This window comes from Trachurus trachurus (genome assembly GCF_905171665.1).
Source record: "Trachurus trachurus genome assembly, chromosome: 16".
Lineage (NCBI taxonomy): Eukaryota > Metazoa > Chordata > Actinopteri > Carangiformes > Carangidae > Trachurus > Trachurus trachurus.
Window position 1 is genome coordinate 18,713,923 of NC_139902.1, and position 20,384 is coordinate 18,734,306.

The 20,384-nt window shown below is 39.5% G+C and overlaps 2 protein-coding genes across 2 annotated transcripts; both read right to left on the minus strand.

Moving 5' to 3' along the window:
- Positions 1-87: 87 nt before the first annotated feature.
- Positions 88-9,956, minus strand: LOC310999894 (uncharacterized protein). Its single transcript, XM_083990502.1, has 5 exons — positions 9,738-9,956; positions 4,583-4,715; positions 3,621-3,877; positions 3,205-3,478; positions 88-3,004 (listed from the first exon to the last, which is right to left on the minus strand). The coding sequence occupies exons 1-5, from the start codon at positions 9,795-9,797 to the stop codon at positions 2,838-2,840; spliced, it is 891 nt and encodes a 296-aa protein (XP_083846628.1). The 5' UTR covers positions 9,798-9,956; the 3' UTR covers positions 88-2,837.
- Positions 9,957-12,289: 2,333 nt separating this feature from the next.
- Positions 12,290-20,364, minus strand: mrs2 (magnesium transporter MRS2). The gene is made up of 12 exons (XM_083989632.1): positions 19,534-20,364; positions 18,512-18,576; positions 18,217-18,253; positions 17,639-17,751; positions 15,703-15,864; positions 15,415-15,545; positions 15,138-15,254; positions 14,319-14,388; positions 13,894-13,976; positions 13,430-13,547; positions 12,879-12,992; positions 12,290-12,727 (listed from the first exon to the last, which is right to left on the minus strand). Exons 1-12 carry the CDS (start codon positions 19,856-19,858, stop codon positions 12,668-12,670), a joined length of 1,395 nt encoding a protein of 464 aa, XP_083845758.1. The 5' UTR covers positions 19,859-20,364; the 3' UTR covers positions 12,290-12,667.
- Between the last annotated feature and the right edge of the window lie 20 nt (positions 20,365-20,384).

Sequence of the window (20,384 nt, forward strand, 5' to 3'; positions counted from 1 at the left end):
AAGTGCATGTAAGAGCAAAGAAGGAATGTATGATCTTATATTTAGGCCAATCCCCCCAAGCCAGAAAAAAAGACACTCAGTTCAGCATTGAATTAAAGCCAGATCTTTTATTCAGTAGTGAAACTCATAAGATATCCCAGCAATATGGTTCTCTGTAGGCCGCCTCTTGTACATAGTATGTCTGTGAATTTTGGTTGATCCTCACCATTGTGTAGGTCATCCTTTGTCATTTACTCAATTAATAAGTCAGTGAATATACTGTATATATATTTACACTGAACGTATTACCCTACCTAAATCATCTATTAATGTAATCCATATGGAAAAGGGATTGCTGATATTGAAAATGAATTGAACCAAAGCTTGTCAAATACTCTGAAAACATAAATAAAAAAAAATAAAAAAAATCTAAACAGGCACAAAGAAGCTTTGACCATAAGTCAATACTATACAATCCCAATTTATCACTGACCTATTAACCTATTGTCTACGAAAGTATAAATTAATACATATACATTATAGTATCAACATATTGTATAGACTTACAGTGATCCTATAAAAAGGTTTATTGAGTGTCATCACCTGTTGGATTGTCAGCAAGTGATGACCTTTGTCTTGACCCTTTATGGGTATGGTTTATGTGAGACATTCTGTTGTTGTGCAGCCCAACACAGAGCTACTACAGATGTCATTCTACATAACTTGAAGGTCAACATGAAAAAAATACTGTAAGTGAATGTAGACAATAAATCGTGAGCCACTGAGGATTCAGATGCCCAAGAAATATCATGTTATAACAGTAAGTCACAGTGGGTTAGTGATCAACTCGTCCTGTGTAGTTTCATTAAGATATTGTTCTAAAACAGTTTGATAGTTATACCATTAAAACACTTTGAAGTAACCATGGCAAAAGTACAAAATATGAATGTAATATCACACATTAAGGTCATCAAATTGCTGCAACAGATGGGGCAGTGAACTTTAAAAAAGACAAACCCAACAACGGAAATTGCCATAACAATCATATTGGAACTGCCTATCACAATTTAACTGTTCTTATGCATCTTCAAACTTGAGGTCTACAATCTCAGAGCAACAGAAATAAACAATATGTGTAAAATGTATACACCACTAATCTCAGTTATTTTGGTAACCAATAACCTTTTAATTAAGATTGTAAGGTCACCAATAGTGCTTTAAGACGTCTTTCCCCCCAATTCCAGTAAGAGGCAGCCATGAAAAGTATTCTACTTTGACACATAATAAGCAGTAGGTAGCTGGATAAAATTCCTCAGAGTCATTACATAGGGCAAATACCAATTATTTTCACTAAAATATATACTTTTTACAGGGTATACAGAAGTAAAAATTAGATGCTATCAAAAAGAAATAGCACCCTCTTGTCATAGCAGTTACCTATGTCCTTATTCAAACTCTAAAAGTCTAAAAGACCCTGCACTCCTTTGGTTGGCTAGTTGAGGTATACATTTAAGAGTTAGGAAAAGTGTTAAAAACCTGATATGCTTATACTCAGATTAACATTATAACTATTACAGAGCCTGAATCTCCCAGTGGGTCACACTAATCATTACAGTTAAGAAGAAACAGATGTCTGTCATTGATTGCGATTCAACTCCCCAATCCTGCTGCATGAGTAAACCCTGACACTTTATACTGTAAGAAACCCTAAATGCTGCAACTGTCCCATTAACTGTAAACCCATTATTACAGCTGTGTACAGTAAGACAGGAATGCAGTTTGGCTTTTGTCAGATAACATTGGTCACTTCTCCTGTTTGCTGTGCCTAGTGAGCAAAAAAAATTGTCCTGAAAATATCATTAATGTTGAACAAATGGCAAGACTGAGGGACTGCTTACAGCTAGCCCCGTGTAAATGCAGAGAAGACAGAGGTCTCTTGTTTTAAATGGCTTGCAGAATGTAGAAATATGCATATGCATTGTAAAGGCTACTAAAAGCTAATTCCCAAAAGACACATATAGCACATTTATATTTGGTCAGTTCTATAAATGTCAGATATCTGAGCAAAAAAACAAAACAAAACGTGTACCTGCAGAGTAACAAAATCTTTCATAGCAATACTGGACAGCATATAAAAAAAACATATTCTTTTTTTTATAACAACAACAACAAAAAACTTCAATATAAAGCATACAGAAAATGAAATGTAACATTGCAAGATGTTAACAAAGCAAATTTGACCTCAAGGGTTAAAGGGTACCTGTGTAAGAAGTTCTTTAAAGTATTAATCACATATGTGGCACATCTTCATTTAACAGCATTCAGAATGTGTTAGGGCTATTCATGTTTACTTCCTTGTGCAGCCTCTCTGAAATGGGACCAATTAGTTCTGCTATATGGGACATCTGATTTGTCTGTAATGCAGAACCATGTTTAGCCCCATGTGATTCACCATAGTTTGTTTTAAGGCACAAAGTTATCAATACATTAAAGTTGATTATTCTCCTAGAAGAGAATGGTTGTTTTCTTAGGAGAAGATTTCTTAATCAAAATTTAGGAAGCATTGTCTAATTCCTTTCTAAGGATGGAATGTTATGAATGTATGTTTTAGTCTTATTTGTTCTTTTTTTGGCCCCCTCCTCACAAAAACTGAACACTATGAGGAGAAAAAGATTAAAGGATGACCGAGGAGGAGCGCAGGAAAGGTGAAAGAAAAAAAATTCTAAGAAGCACTGAAGAGGAGTAGAGGTGCTTGACTTCAAACTTCAGCGACAGGAATCATCTTCGGCTGTTTATAGATGCATTCTCAGCCCTTATTGACGGATAACAGTTTCCATTTAAGGTCCCTATTGTTGAGTTCAGGCGTAAAACTCCTTGGTCGGCGCTTTGTGATAGGCTGTGGAAGTGGAAAGTTTGGTGTCTCCAAGGTCATAGCTACCTTCGTCCTTCTTCTTCAAGCGGTAAGCGAGGAGGATGAGGAGGACAACAGCACAGAGGAATCCAATCACTCCGCATGCTATCACAGCTGAAGAAGACAAGACAGCAAAACATTTTCACACCACTTAAATTTTTGAAACAGACTGAAGAACACTGTCAAAAATACTTTAAAACGGCATTTACATTAACTTCACAATATATAATTTTAGGGCAAAACACTCAAAGGTTTTAATCATCATCAATCTACACCCTAATATTCTGAAAGAGCTTGTGGAAATCTGTCCTTACCTGCCAGAACCTCTGTCCTCTCCCATGTGTTCTCAGAGGTCACCTGTTCAGGAGCTCTAGCGCCATATCTACTGCCTTCACCACTGGACATAACGACATTGTTAACTTCCTTGTTGATCAAAATTTCTTCTTCAATTTCTGTAGTTGTTGAGACATCCCACGTATCCATATCTTCAGTAACACTGATGTCTATGCTGAATTCGGTTGCAGTGGTTTCACTGGGAGGCATGCTGGTGGAGCTGGGGTTGGTCATGAACCAGTCAGCTGTTGGCACCTGGAAGAATATACTGTATGCATAAATAAAATTGTAGATGCACTGGATAACAAGTCGTGCTAAAAAAACCTAAAGCTAATGCTTAGACTATTCTGTGGATATTTCTTCTTTGATTTGAGAGAAAGGAAAAGTAATATTCTACCTCTTTTGCACTGTTGTCTTCAGTGGGGAAGATGTTTGGTGTTGTCTGATCCTGGCTGTCAGCTGCTGTTGTTGGTGGGATGTGAGTAGAGTCTGCTGTTGTTGGTGGGATGTGAGTAGAGTCTGCTGTTGTTGGTGGGATGTGAGTAGAGTCTGCTGTTGGCTGTGGCTGAAATGGAGACCCGTTGTTGAAGATAGTCTTGGTGAAGTTGAGGAACACGTTGAGTAGGTCCTCTGCAGCCGAGATGTCAGGGAAAGCTGAGAGAGGAGAGCACTTCGGTCATTTTCCTTTTTACGTACTTTTGGGGGGAAAGCCATTTTCAAACTGATTTATCTACCTGCAGTGTGACAACTAAAGTCTTTTCAAAATGTGGTTGTTAATTAACCAGATTTGTTCCATGTGAGAGGAATGCAATCTGTGAGTTTCATACCTTACAGGAATTTATACAACCACATCGTACCACATTTAAACCTCATATTGGGATCACAGTGAATGTTCAGAATGAACTAAATGTTTCAACACGTTGCTCACTGTGGGTGCAGTGGTGAGTCATTCATAATAAAGACAAAAAGTATTTGACATCTGTGGGCTTCCAATAAAATCTCACCTGGCTTAACTTCACATCACCTCAGGACAAACATCTGGCACACAGATAGTGCTTCTGTGTCTGAATTTACAAGCACTTGTCTCTTCAATACATTTTGCTTATTTGTCTGAGGTGTGTGACAGGTAAACAGTAGATAGAAGAAACACACATGCAGCATCACCGTGAGATCAGGAAAACCTTTGGACTGCTTGTCAAAAAAAATTGAGGACATATGACTCATTCATGACTCATATGTCATTCTCTGTGTAATCATACTTAAAAAAAAAAAGCGATGTCTCTGTGAACCCTCAAATGATATGTAATATACAAACTTTACAAAAGTAGGACAGTTAAATAGACAGTATAGTCTTCATACCGTAGTCTCCAGATCCTGAGCCTGAGCCATCAACGTCACCATCTTCATCATCTATGGGGAGGTCACCTGATGACTGCCCCTCTAGGTAAAGGTCATCTGTCATAGGAAATGGTGACTGGGAGGAGACCAAAAGCTGTGAGAATGAAAAACAGACAATTTAGTTACTAGCTGGATGCAAACAGGAGAGAAATACCAACAAAGACAAAAAAGGAGAGGGAGAGACATAAATGCACATAAATCTGCTTCATTCACACTTGCAAAATTCCTTCCACTAATTGAAAACATGTGAACATCGCTATGGTTCTCGGGTAAGATAATACCTCCCACAATCAATGACCTATGCCTGTCAAATATGCCAGAGTATTCACTGGTGTCTGGGGTTTTACATCCATCCATACTGTAGCTTGTACAGTAGATGGAGGCTGGTTTCTTGTTTCTTTCATGTGCTGTGGCAGTAATTTATGAAGCTTCACAGAGCCAGACAGCAGAGATCAGTGTGTGTGTGTGTGTGTGTGTGTGTGTGTGTGGGTGAGGAGGAAGTATAGATAGAGAAACTTAAAAGGAAGAACGCAGAGCAGACAAGTGGACACACATGGAAAAATCGTTTTCACATAATACCACCAAAGAACTCCAACAAAGGAGTGTAATGAAAACCAAAACCCTATGTGACTCTTCGTCTAAAGCCCAGTCTGAGCAAAATAAAGTCTCATACATGAAGTTTCACTGACTTGTTGAAATTTGACTGTGACTTAAGTTGAATAAAACAAGCTATGATCATCTCAGATGGAAAGTAACATCATAAAAGGTTTAGGTAGACTAGAGAAACACAGGAATAAAACAAAACCTGAGTCAATAAGAGCAATGGCTCAGCAGATGTTGGTAGTAAGACAGAGAGAGAGAGAGACACACACACACACACACACACACAGGCATAGATGAATATGGCCCATTGAGACCTGAAGTATGTCTGGTATGTGTACTATGCCTCCACTAACACAGGTGCTGAGGGAGAGAGAGAGAGAAAGAAAGAGGAGTGGGTAAGGAAAAGGAAAGAGAGAGACAGGGACAGGACTGTGTATTACCCGTTAAACAGGTGCTGAGGACAAAGGAGAATATGCATGAGGGAGTTTACTGTTCTGTCTTTGGTGCAATAAATATTCACACTTGAGTGACATGAGAGCGTAAATACATTCTTAACGTGCGAGTCTTCTCATGCCAATACAACCGTTCTTCTGGCGGCACACCAATGCACAACTTAAGGCAAACTTCAATCACAGGAAACAAACCCAAGAAGTCCTACAGACGGTAGCTGATTAATATAATGAATCAATGCAATTTCTAATACAATATAAAACAGAATTAGATCTAATACAGGGAGAAATTAATTTTTTTTAAATTCTGTAACTGCAGATCAATCGATTAATCTAATAATGCTGTATCACTTTGCAACATGTAAGATAAAGTTACATTTATTCTTGGTCTAATTAACTTAATACACAATCAGGACAAATTCTTTGTTTTCCATCATGGAGCCTGTGATATCTAAAGTTTGTCTGAACTAGCTGGGCTGTAACAACCACTAACACTAATCTGGAGGGGAATCATTATGAGACAAACCAGATGTTCCTGCTGTGGAGAAACAGGGCAAACAGAAAATCATCTACATCCATTTTCAAAGGACATTGAAGCCTCATAATATCAAGTCTGACTGAAATAGCAGCCGGGTTCTGACATTCCTGTTATCTTCAGCTAGGGATGACAAAAGCAGATGCTGTGCATGTCAAAATGAAACACACGGTGATGCACACAATACCACTGCTGCAGACATGCTAATGTGATGTCCATGTCAATGTCCAATGTCTCAGTCTTTTACTAAAATTTAGAATTTATGTAGGGGTCTAAGGAGAGATCTACGTTGAGAGGAGTCTTATTTTTAATTTTTATTTACTGTCAAACTCCCAGCTCCCAGTTGGACATCAATGATCTTGTTGTCTGGTCTTTAGCTTTGAAAGTGCTCACGTGTATACTGACTAAATTATCCCAGTGAAGGAGGTACTGAAAGTCGGCAAGATTCCCTTTTAAGGCCACAACAAGTCCTGCTGTGACCTCAGGTGCTGTTGAAGTGGTGGATTACCAAACACACGGCTACCACTGTTGTACACATATTTTAACAGCAAAATCAGCACAATGGTACAGGTACCATAGGCTTTAGGGTTGCAATCGTTTTCACCATTAATGAGGAATGCTGCTATAAATGAGTAGGCTATGACAGTATGGTGGATGTATGCACTCCTAAAATAAATAAAATCTCATGTTTTATATGTTTTGTTTACCTAACTTCCATTATTATCATAATAACTGCAGAATAATTTCTGTTGGTTGAACTGATTAATCCAAAGTGTTTCAATTCCAGTTTTATCAAACATGAGTACATGTATGATGTAACATCCAAAATGAAAGACAAAGACCAAATAAAATCATCTATCATTCTCTCTTCCCATCCCCCTTCCTGAAAGAGGTTATGGATTAGGATTTACTGGCAGACTTGACACAGTCACTTTAAGGTTGCACACATCTGGAAAGCATACATACATATGTACATTGTGCACACACACAGAGACCATATATAACCATCTGCTGTGGCTGTGCTTTGTCAAAGTGAAGACAGTTTTCTGGAAACAGACGGTTCAGTGTTAAAACATTGCAGAAATAAAACAGGGAGGATGTATGAGTGTGTTGGGAGTGCATTATTTATTATTGTAAACAACATATTCATGTTTTCTTGGGTCTGGTGGGTTACGGTTATTAAATATTTCCCCAGTGAGTTGGAAGTCAATGAGAGAGCAGTCGGGGTCAAAAGTGAGGTTGTGTAACAGCCAAAAGTACACAGACCTGTCATCACCATCTAGATAGCAGCAGCATCACACAATGCTGTCTCTGAGGGGGTGTATGTTTGACAAAGGCTACAAGTCTGAAAATGTTTGACCTTTTAACATTAAGCTAATCTAATTAGCCTTTTGAAGGCAATTACACCATGTAAACGCTTCACAGAAGCAAAACTATTTGACAATTTGGAAAAAAAGGGAGCTAATTTGAGGTAGAATAAGATATTTTACATCATTGTGTCAGCCCTGTATTTAATTCAGGAGCGATACTAAGGAAAAAGAAAATTATATCTATTTTATACACAGAACAACCAAGATAATCTGCTGGCCTCCTTTCCAAAGTGAGAGCTAAATAAGTTAAATGCACTTGTGGTGGTGGTGGTGAAAAGAACAGTGTAAGAAAAAGTGTGATGCAAATCTTACTGCCGTTTCCTGATGCAGACACCCAGTTAGCTCTTGTTTACAACTCTATTTAGGTCTAGTTGTACATACTCGACTATGGCATGAAAATGCGTCATGGACTGGCTGAGATTGAAAGTCAACAAAGTCATAGAAACAGTCCAGTAGCCAATCAGATATGCAGTCTTCCCCTCATCTACAGGACACTAAAATGTTTTGACTAGCTGGGAGCACATGGAAATCACTGATTTTCTTTTTTTTTAATAGAGTATGTATCGACTTGGTCTTCCAGTCATGTGTTTTAGAGGCACCATATAGGTAATTGTTAATAATAATGAGAACCGGTGTTACAGTCCTCCGTTTGCCTTTTCTGGTTGGTTGGAAAACAGCTTGCATCCCACGCAGTTTCGTGCCTGCCTGGACTAGTCCGGTGGGACTCACTCTGAGTCATCCATCCAGAAAATGACACAACTACCGGCTCACAAACTGTCGCAGGCAGAAAGCCTGTTTGAACATTCATCTTTCAGATGTGCGTAACATTGCTGGCTGACTCACAAGTAATTCTATAGCTACCTAAGCCGCACTCAAAAAAGGACTCAGTTTGAATATGATGTAACTCATCACGCCCAGCAATTTGGGATTGGAATCTGTGTATCAGTGGCACGAAGCAAAGGAGAATTAAAGAATATGTGGATCATCAGACTATGGACCACATTTCAGGATGACAAAATTAAAAGCTTAGTAGTAAAAAAGTGTTCTTTTCAGTGACCATTTTTTGTCAACAAGATTTTACATTCAGAGACTAAGAGTCATGGGGAAAGAGATTAAAAACTGTATTCATTCCCAATAATGTGAGTTTTTCTTTCAGTCCCTGCTACAAAATATCCAGCCAGACACTCTCAGGTTTCAGTCTTCCCCCTTTCACAATATACAGACCATAAATCATAAATATCCTGACCTACACAGAGAGGTGTCCGAGCTCCCTGGCTCTCATTTGGGACTTTTACAGCCAATAAATCATGCAACCAGGTTATTGTCACAAGTGTGCCAATGTAGCTAAGAGCTCTGCTTTAAGCCTGTCATTTCCAGGTGTTTTCCAGCTTCACAACACAGAGAGAGAGAGAGGGAGAAAGAAAGAGAGAGAGTGTGTGTGTGGAGTAAAAGACAGCAAGACGTTTGTATTCTGGATAATTATTCATTACAACTCCAGTTTTGTTTTGTTGTTGTTTTTCAAATAATGACATTTCAAACATTGAGTGAGTTAGAAAGTCGGGCCAGGTCTGGGGGTTTGGGTTTAAATGTCAAAGCTGTGAAACGGAGGCTGTTCAGAGTTTGGCCCTGTGTGAACTTGACACCAACTGGACGCCTGAACTTGGGTTGAATACACAGTCTGTGGCTCAATATAAAAACGCGGATTCGTTTGCCAAATGACTTATCTCTAATGTAAATACTGTTGCTTCCTGGTAGATAACATTAGATGAAGCTTAAAAACGGATCTATGGTTACTTTCCGTGCTGAGCTCTTTAACACAGCGCAGACTTACCGTAGCTAAAACAGTCCAGGTGGAGCAATTAGGGAAAACGCGCCCATAAAATAAACTTACTGAACAAACTGAGTTATGTGAAGGTAATTGTTAATAATGATTCCCTGTTGATTTTCATTAGATAACACGTGAGGACAAAGGTAACAACTGAACAAAACAAACGTTGACAACAGTGGCATCTTTTAAACAAAACTTAAAATTGGGGCCAAAACTGGACACACATGAGATGAAACCATTAGTTATGGAGTCAGATGACATTCAGGATTTTCATTAATCCTCAACTGGTCCAAAGAGAGAGAGGGAGAGAGAGAAAACGAAAGCCACTTACTTTTTCACTGATAAACCCAGTCGTCAGCCCGACGAGGAACAACAACCACATACTTCTCATCCTGACTTTCAAAAATAAAACCGCAGCTGCAAGGGAAAAATAAAAAATACTGAGGAAACAATTAAAATGTAACCGCTGAATTTCGGTTTCCTCGTCACGTTTTCGCTTGAGCTCTGATCGGTTGAATCTCGGCACTTCTGCTGTTGCTGGTCGCTCCGTGAATGTGGAGTTGAGTTGTTGCTCTGGAAAAGTTGTTTGGACGAGCAGTGCAGCGTGGCTCCGCCGTGACGTCAGCGCGGCGTGACGTCCACAGAGGAAGGCACGAGGTTAGACCGGGGGCGTTTCTCAGTGGACACACACACACACACACACAGGTTCCACTATCCTAATCTAACAATGGATGAGTTTCTGAGTTGGAAGGTGACCGTAACGGGGTCATCCCTATGTTCCCACAGCCCTATGTTCCCTCATTTCTAACTTTTGTCGTCACTGAAAATTAGGCCCTATGTTCCCTCAGCCCTATGTTCCCTCATTTCTAACTTTTGTTGTCACTGAAAATTAGGCCCTATTCCCTCAGCCCTTTGGTCCCACCATTGGTTGGGTTTAGGCAATGAAGAAAGGAGTTGGTTAAGTTTAGTAAAAAGACCAGGTAGAGGCTAGACAGGCCAGATATACAGAGTCCAGATAGGTAGAGAGAGTCCAGAGGGAACATAGGGCTGAGGGAACATAGGCACGCTCCCACTGTAACGTACAGTTTCTTGTTGCTCCATTTTATGTTAGCTACTACAACTCAGAGGAAAAATGTAATATACTCCACTATTACTATTTGACTGGTTACTTTCCAGATGATAACAGGCCTACATACATTTACATAAATACATACATTTGATGTGGGTATTAAATACAACACATTATCTCCTACCAACCCTCTTTTCACCTTTCTCTTTGTCATGACTGAGACATCCATGTATCCATTAGCTGTAAAACTTTGTGTGGGGTGGTGGTGGTTGGAGCCAATTCCAGTTGACATATAGGGCGAGGGTGGAATACACTCTAGGCAGGTCTAGTGCTGTCATATAGTTACAAACTATCCCACGCTGACACTCTCACCTACGGGCAATTAAGAGATCTATCAACATTGAGTGTAGGATATATCTTGGGACCTGCGCAGGCAGGGACAACATGCAAACTCCACCCTAAAAGGCCTCAGGCACTCCTAAAATTAATTTCATGATGCTGATGTACCTTGTGACCTTTTGGGAGAGCCCAACCCCTATGTTGGGAACTGTTAACCTAAAAAAGGTTATCACATAATAGGCTACGTATTAAAACTAGCACCACCTTGAGCTATACCAATCCCTAGTACTGATGACTACATCGGTCATACAGCTGTATAAATGCAATAGAGCCTTTACAAGTGTTAAACATTTTTTACATTCTTTTAAAAGTTAGTTTATAGTTACTGCTAAAATATAAGTAGTGTTTTTTCTGAGAATCTATACACTACTTTACTGACACTTTTGTGCAGGAGCAACACATGCTAACCAAGCTTCATAATAAAATAAGAAGCCACAGTAATTTCTTGTAAAAGATAACAATATCGTTCCCTAAAACAATAGTTTGGAGAAATTAGTAAGTATTGATAAATGAGACTGTAATCACAGGTCTCTTGATATAGCCTAGTCAGCACACTATGTTATAGCACATAGGTTGACATGCAATGACCCATACTGCTCTATGTTGTGAACTTGAGATTTACTAAACACATGGCGCCATCTGGTGTAGAAGAATGGTCACGACAACACAAACAGCACCAGTTTGGTGAAGTAAAAGATGTTTAAAATAGCTCTTTCTTGTGACCCCCAGCCAACAATGTTGCCATCAAAGTGCTGCAGTGGTCATCACTGCCTCACAGCAAACTGTGCTTGTTTGGGTTCTCTCCCGGGACTGCGGTTTCCTCCCCCAGTGAAAAATAAATTATATTCATTCTCTTGAAAGCTCCATCTATAGTAAATCCTTTTGTTTTGCGGTAATCTTGAGAGACTCAGTAAAAATAGAACACACTGTAAGGCAGGCTCGTCATTTGAACAGAACACAGGAAGTGTTGAGTTTGTCGTAACAGCGTTGAAATGTGGCTACTTATTAATATTATTATTAAAAATAAAAATCAATTTCCATATGGGACTGGGAGAAGTACCTTAGCTTCATTTCTGCAGTTTGAGCAATAATGATGGCTCCAGTCACTATTTTAGTAAAATGGTAAATGTCTGTAAAGGTCACTCAATAAAATTATATTTTATTGTTTTAAGTACCCCTTGCAATTACACCAAGTACTAGTAGGGGCCCGAGTACCCCTGGTTGAGAAACACTGATGCTACCCAGTAAAGTTTCACAAAGAGTGAAGCGTGTAGAGTAATTAACAGTTTTTTTAAATGCTGACAATTTCACACCTTTATACGTATTGTCCACATTTATTCAAATATTAGACTATATTATCATTTTAACACACAGTTTTTCACCAATTAAATGAAGACACACAACAGCATGTTAGGTGTAAGTTGCGTTGGTACTGGTTTCAGTTCCATTTTCTTTCGACTGCACATACACGCATAAATGATGAGTAATACTCTGTGTTCTCCTTTAGTCCACACTGATTAGATATGAAGATATCTAATCTGGTATCTGGAATAACCTCGATGTGATGGAAACAATTTGATGACAGGGACATAGATGCATCTACTGTAACACAGTGGAAGCTCCAGACATGTGGATGCAGTCTTGATCTCTGCAGTAGGCACAGGAGAGGGACACTGCAAGTGAAAATATCCAGCATCTGTAGAGAATTCATGAGGTTCTGGGTAAAACAACTGTCTTTAAAGCTGCAGAGTCTGTGTGAGGTCTGTGCCGTTTTACAGAGCAGAGGTAGAAGTTCATCTGACTCCCGTTTTGATGTCTGATGATTTCAGATTTCTCTTCCAAACTGAAGGAATCTGCGTCACAACAGAAAAAAAGACACAAATGACTTGATCTTCAAAACTCAGTCTTCTCTGAGAACTAAAATTATCATCAGAAAATGACAGTATATCATGACATTGGGGTGGGAAGCAGCCTCAGAACATGCATGTACAGACTGGATCTTACCAGTGGGGGTAGTGACGGTTCTAGATGTCGACCCAGAAATGAGAGGAGTCGCCTCCATATCAATCCGCTGCCCAAGAACATGAAGCCTGTTACCAGCCAGAAAACACGAGGATCCTGGTAATAAAAACACAAAAACATATCAGTGTATACAAAACATACATTTTTAAATAGTGGATAAATATTTTCCACTGTAAAATCTAATAAATGTTCAATATCAATATCCTTTATTTAACCAGGTAAAAAACTCATTGAGATTTAAAACCTCTTTTCCAAGAGTGACCTGGCCAAGACGGCAGCACACAACAGCTCAGTTGCACATCACACAAGACTCAAATAAAATACAATCACACATTTCAGGAAAACATGATTAAACAACGCAATCACACAGTCCGATTGAGCTCAATTCTCTGTTGTCTTAATCTTGCTAACTTTACCCTAATGACAGTCCAAAAGTTAAAGAGTTACAGAAGAACAAAATCTGAACAAGCAAAAAATTAAGTTGTTAACGACAAATAGAGTCAAACTCCTCCAATGACATAAAGCTGTCTCACCTCTTCAAAGCACGACGTCAAATTCATACCAAAGGCCACTCCTATCAGACCGAATAACGACAGGGAGAAGGAACCCATTGTCAGCTGCAGATTCAGACGCATCATCACGTTACGATGGCTAAAATAAAACAAACAACAGATGTAGAGCCGGCAAGTCATTTTGTTTCAGGAGGAACTGAAACATGTCCTTTATTAGTTAGCTTAATCGTTTTCTCAAATCCCACAGAAACAAAAAAAGGAATGAACAACTTCACATGTTCCAAGTTACAATATCATCCAAGACAATTTTTTTTTAATCCTGTGAATCACAAGTATTAGAAATACACAAATTTGAAATACAATGTGAAACAGCTCCACCCTCTTGAGTTTATAATTGTTGTGTTGTGAGTTATCCAGAAATATGCACTCCTACACTTTGGAGCGACATACTACACACGGTGTGCATTTTGTGTGTGTGTGTGTACCTGTCCAGATTGATGAAGATGACGCTCTCAGAGTCGTCGATCAGCCCCTTCAGCTCTCTGGTCTTGTTCCCCAGCTCTTCAGCCTGTATGGATCAGTCACTGTATGAACACTCAGCCCCTCACTCACTGTACATCACATTTAACTCTGTATGCTTTCTATTAAAACAAATAAAACAGCACAAGGTGCATGTTAATAAAATGTTGACATGAAAACAGTATTAGGTGAGGTCAAGTCTTTGTGTACATAAGTACATTGTACAGTTAAGTTCAATGTTTTTCCACTCATAGTTGACCGTGCATTAACTATGAGGAATCAAATCATTTTAACTTTTTATAATTTAATTGAATTCAATTTAATAGGAAGAATGTAGATATTCTCACGTTTAACAGTCAGCGGCTGTATTTCTAAAGAAAAGTAACAGTACCTGCATATAGTAATTTTCCAGTAACAGTTCCATCTCCTCAGCATGGTCAATGCCCAAACTGCTCTCCTCACTGAAAAGACAGATATCCATATATTAAAAAAAACAAAAAACAAAAACAAACAACTTTTTTAAAAATGTTTTTGTGTGTGTTTTCATCTCAAAATACACTAAAATTTGAGCAGGTATAATGTATAGCAATTCTCAGTAATATCAGTCTCTGTTTCGTGCAGCCAGGCAATTAATCTTAAAATATCACATCGTAAAATCTCTTTTCCTTCTTCCCGTTCGGTTTTCTCCAACTCGGTCTCGCCATCCTATCTAGCTTGTAGTTATTCATTGGTCGCGTTTACTACGTGCGCGTGGACGTAAAGAGTGTAGACGCCAAAGTTTCATTTACCAATAACACCGGAAAAGCAACCGCAAATATTTCACAGAAAGGTTTTGGAGCAGACCAAAACATTTTTGAGCCATAATCATCCAATTAGTTGCTGATGGAAAAACATTACTCGGCGTACAGCCTGTTTCGTAAGAGTCGCATAAAGTGTGGCGGTACGTCATCCTGCAATTACCCACTTGACCGCGTGGCCTAATGGATAAGGCGTCTGACTTCGAATCAGAAGATTGAGGGTTCGAGTCCCTTCGTGGTCGACTTTTCGCAACAACAAAAGAAACATTTCAAAAGATTACGTAACAATACTGGTGGAAGAAACTGCCTACAGCACATGGGGTTATTTTCTTTGTGTGCAGCCACTGACTGAACCTTTATAAAGGCTTTTTATAGAATTGAACAAAGTGTATGTGAGTGAATGCGCAACCTACAAAACTCTTGGATCTGTCCACTTGGTCAGACAGAGCTCTTCAATCATCTCGTCCTCATCCAAAATCTTCAGTAAAGAGTCCTTAAAAACTTTTATGTCCGTTTCCAACTCTGATAAACTGTCAAAGGTACAAGAGACAAAATATTTAACATAGTGGAAATAAATACAGACTGCATGTAGTTGACTTCTGATCTAATTTAGACAAACATTGCAATCATTCACCTAACTACCCATCTTGCATTCACTGTGTCAATTGTGTGTGGTAGTGTGTGCTTTACCTCTTACTGTTTTGCAGAAGTATATGCAGTTTACTTCTATCAGCAGAATAGATTTTAGGATCCACTAGGGATTCTAATACGTCGAGTATTACTGGTTCAACTTCATTCAACCGGATTTGTAGAGTGTTTACCTGTTGACACAGACACATGAAAACACATACATGTACCAGCCCCTCACCTTATTTAGAAAAAGAGCCTCATGCATATCCTCATTTTCACACAGGTTTTTATCTGGGTTAAAACATGTTAAAATACACAGACACACAGTGCTCATCTGATTTGTCTCACCTTGTGTTGCAGTATGGCCTCCAGTGCTCTGAACTCAAAAGGCAGAGAGTGCGTCTGTGATGCCAGCTGAGGGGCCAGCTCCAGTACCAACCAGCGCTCCAGCCCCAGACCCCGAAAATCCAACACCAAAAGGGACTGCGGGGTCACGATGGCTTTGAGAGACTGTGGAGATGCAAGAGTGAGGACAGAAGCTGTCAGAAAGTACTGAAATATGTACTCTCATCCTCAATATTAGAAACTTACAGGATGAATCCATCTCCATTCAGGTTTTGGGTTAGGTATTTCAAAATTGTTTTGAAATGAAGTACCTAAACATGTTAGTGTGACTGTGCATCTATGCTTGTGTATGAAGATCTGAATTTGGAGAACTGCGGGCCAAATATTTGACCCACTTTGGAGTTGAAAGCCATTGTGTTGTGACTTCGGCGGACTGCTAGTCGACAGGTCCAATCAACTCATCTTACTACAAACCTAGAGCATCAAGTGGAAATTGAAACACAACCAGAAGTGACCCATGGGTAACCATGGGACATAAGGTTCAGTGAGGCCTCGGCCTGAAGCAGCATTCACACAGTAAATATATGGCCAGGGCTGGTGTGCCACAGATGGCCCTCAGTACAGGAAGCTTTCAGTACTTCAGGTCCTTTGTACAGTTTATTAAGCACATAGTCAATGGCAGAACCAGAAGTAACCAAACGAAACCTAACAGGTACATTACTGTAGGCTAATAGATGCATGAGTCACTTACCCTTTTGTTTGTTTACTTGTTTGTCTTTCTAACTGTCATAAGAGTTTGTTTTTTTTCCTCATAGATATAGGTACAGAGTATATCATAATATATTAAAATGCTTACACCAACTCCTTGGTCACATTCGCTTTTAAAATGCAATGCAAAACAAAACAGGTCTGATTCCTTTAAATATTTATGTGTCAAATAAAGAAAAGCATGTCTCATTATTTTTGCTCTTTTATTTCTAACCCTTAATTTATTAAAATTGATAATGGGTCACTGAATTTCTAATTAGAGGAACACTGTGCTCGTTTTAATGTAATGCGGCTCTGTCTCTGCCTACTGCTGACTCTGCTGTGTCCCAGCTGGGTCAAAGAACAAACATGTCTCACATCTGCCTCCAGCTGCGATGAGTGCGTCCTGTCTGGCCTGGAGTGCGCTCATTCATACATTTGCTGTCATAGCTTGAAGGGGCTGCAGAGAGCAGGCTGTCGTAAACATTATGTGTGTAACCCTCAGGGTATGTTGGAGGCTGTCAAGACTGACGGTAACTTTACTGGTTTTAAGATCCACTATAAAAACTTTGACACCAGGCAAGACTGTCAGATAAAACCTACCCATCTTACCAACTTATATCACACAGAGAGAAACAAGAAACAAAAACACAGAAGCTCATTTAATAAGATGAAGATAAGGATATAAGACTGTGTCAGAAGAGGGAACAAAAAGCAACAGTGTCCTCTATAACACAACACATGACATATACTTTTATATATAAATAACAAAATAGGGTCAAATCAAGTCAGTATTACTGCACAAGACACTGAAGAAGCAATCCTGCCTGCAGTGTCCATGGAGCTCTGGTGTGTGGTCGGTGTCAGTGCTACAAGACTGTCATTCATTTTTTCACCTAAGTACTACAACTTCAACAACAAATGCTCCAATGTGCAGTGACTTGATGCAAAGCAGTTTTGTCAGCATGAAACATGTAAAAGTGGGCAACCCTAGAAAGCTCTGGTTGTTTAATTTTCATTATTTTAAAGTCCTGGTTAAAGGCCATAAAAAAAATAAAAACATTATCATACCCAACTGTTGAGCTTAGGACTTTTATCTAATGAAGAGGCAGAGTAAATATGTAGGTTTAGTGGAGGACAGAAATGAGCAATAAATCACAAAGTGTGCTAACAAGACAAAAAGAGAACATACCTCCATTCGTATGATAATGCAGTTGTTTCTTGCAGCGAGGCTGGTACTGTGCTGAAAACGAAGGTCTCTGGCTTGAAGACTTAGCTCCTGGCAAAGCTCTGATTTCTTCTTCTCTGTAAGAGAAAAAATAATCACTCCAGTTAGAGAACGGGAGACAGAGGATCTTTTTTTTTTTTTTGCGTTTTTATTTGATAGCACACAGTATAGATAGACAGGAAAGGGGGAGGCAGAGAGAGGGGGAATGACATGCAGGAAAGGTCTGCCCGACGCGGGATTCAAACCGGGGACGCCTGCGTTGAGGACTGTAGCCTCTACATGGGGCGACCGCCTTAACGACTGCGCCGCGCACCGCCCAGATAGAGGATCTTAATATAGACATCCTTCTGTTTCATTTTTGACTTATTCGGGATAGGACTCTCCACTAAAAGCAGAGTTCATACATTATCTTACAAACTGCTTTCAGTAACTTCTTTATAAACCCAAAAATGAAAATGAAAAACAACTCAATCATCAGTCTAAATGACAACCTTTATGTTTCTTATTAAATAAAAGACAGAAAAAGCAACATTAACACTCACCAAAAGATGTCACATTTCCCTCTTGGTCAAAACTCATCTGTGAAATAATAAAACAAAAAACAACAGATTACCTACTCTGAGCAATATAGTTATTATGAGTTTTAATGTATTTCAATACATAAAATGTACAACAGTATACTCAAAAATGTGTTTGATTACAGGTGTAAAATCCTGCCTGCATCAGTTTCACCACATTAACATTGATATTACACACGTATATACAACTCTTGTTTAATAGTGACAATGTGTAGTAACCACTGAAATGTTTCCAGGCCAACTGCACTACATCTCTTACCACAACGAAAGCTGGAGGCACACTGGAAAGAGACGCATCTGTCACTCTGTGGCGGATAAAGGACACTGTCCAAGAAAACACAAAGTGGAGGAAAATGATTCACACATAAACCTGAGCTACTGCAGCTGCGGAGTTTTAAGCACAGTGATAACTCTGTTAATTTTCACATCTCCGCTCCAGAAAATGAAAAATAATATCAATATACTGAACTCAAAGTTGAATCATTCTGATGTTAAATGGCTGGTTGTCTGTACGTTCAGGGGATTTACAAGGTTTGAGTTAAAACATTAACCTCTGCTGCATTTCAGGATGCCGAAAGCAGTAGGTTAACTTAACATTTACAGAAGAGAAGCTGCTTATACACAGCTCTGTCAGGATTTAGCTTTGATTCCTAATTTTACGTTAATAATATATCAACACAACGTTAGAACGTGGTAGACATAACTATGCAGATATCATTAATAGCAATTTAACATGATGTATTCAGTGGCAGAGGTTGACACTGGCTAGTGTTAATTATGTTGTGCTGCTACTCCACTTGTAGTCTCACATACAGTTAAATAGAGAGACTACAGCCTGAGTGATTCTGCATTTTTCACACTGATATTAATATTACAAAACTCAAAATACTCATAACAATTTCTGTTAGATTTTTTTCTCACTGAAATTTATGATTTTTTACAGCACAGATGTGTGGCTATCCTGCCTAAGATATGATCATATTAGCTCTCTGGTGGGTAAACAAGGAACACACCCACACTGATGCCAGCATATCAATAAAATGGATGAGTGACTTAAAATGTTTAGCTGTCAAAAAGACTGTATGGTGTAAGATCAGCGTGTTTTTAAAAATTTAATTTAATTTTTATTCGTTCCATGCACAGACATATTGAATTCATACATTACTGACAAAAGTATAACTCACATATTAGGAGCAGGATGAAGAAAACATTGGCATCTGATCTGACCTGTCACCTGTTGTCAGTAACCTCCTATCTAATCCTACTGTCTGTTTTTCTTACCAGGCCATGTTGCACCTCCTCCTGGAAGCACGTTTCCCGTTGTATCTGCAGCATAATGTGACTTTCTGGTTTGATACCTCGTGTCAACAACACTGTAGCTCCTGCTGTGCAAAGTCAGTTTTCTGTTTCCATGTGGCACAGTGTACTTCACAGGGCAGAGCTCCGTAACGTTACGAGGCCGACGACACAGGACGACGGTCGGAGCCTCGCCAAGTCTTGAGGACAGAAAAGCAGAGCAGAAAAGGCGCTTTGGATAAAAGTTCCCAGGCAGATACATCCTAGTGCAGTCCATACAGCCGGCCAGCAGCACGCTGTGCAGCTTCATCTTCACACACGGACTTGCTCAGCTTGAATGCAGGTGTGTGGTGTCAAAGGTCTGTCAAAACCCTTGAGTCACCTCATTGGTACTGGTCCCTCAGTGCAGTGGCCCCCAGCTGTTTGAGAGCCGAGAGTCCAGATCCACAGGTACAACGGCAAAGAAAAGCTTTGACATGATAGGTACTAGGAGAGTAAGGAGGAGGGCAAATATTGGTTGACGTAGCCTCCCCTTGGTGCTGTGTTGGCGCAGCGACTGTCAAACTTTCCAGCAGCAGCAGCAGCTCCTCAGTGTTGTGCTAGTTACCTTTAGCTGACAGCAGCAGGGACAAGTCATGTCTTCAGGGGTTATCAAATCAAAATTCGTACTGTCAGTAAACGAAGACAAACGTAACACCTGTCGGTTACCTGTCGTTAACTACAGACGGTAATAAACCAAAAAAAACGACTGTTTTAGTCCCACAAAACAACGCAGTTCTTCTCCACGTTAGCAACGGTTGAGTAGGGGAGCAGGACTTGACCACAATGCACCGCGG

Excerpts from the sequence above, each read along its gene's own strand:
- LOC310999894 (XM_083990502.1), bottom strand. The coding sequence starts at position 9,797 with ATGAGAAGTATGTGGTTGTTGTTCCTCGTCGGGCTGACGACTGGGTTT. Across the intron at positions 4,716-9,737 it reads CTGGGTTTATCAGTGAAAAA|CTTTTGGTCTCCTCCCAGTC; the intron begins GTAAGTGGCTTT and ends TCATTCTCACAG. Across the intron at positions 3,005-3,204 it reads GAGGACAGAGGTTCTGGCAG|CTGTGATAGCATGCGGAGTG; the intron begins GTAAGGACAGAT and ends TGTCTTCTTCAG.
- mrs2 (XM_083989632.1), bottom strand. The coding sequence starts at position 19,858 with ATGAAGCTGCACAGCGTGCTGCTGGCCGGCTGTATGGACTGCACTAGG. Across the intron at positions 17,752-18,216 it reads GGGAAATGTGACATCTTTTG|AGAAGAAGAAATCAGAGCTT; the intron begins GTGAGTGTTAAT and ends TTTCTCTTACAG. Across the intron at positions 15,546-15,702 it reads AGGCCATACTGCAACACAAG|GTAAACACTCTACAAATCCG; the intron begins GTGAGACAAATC and ends CTGTGTCAACAG.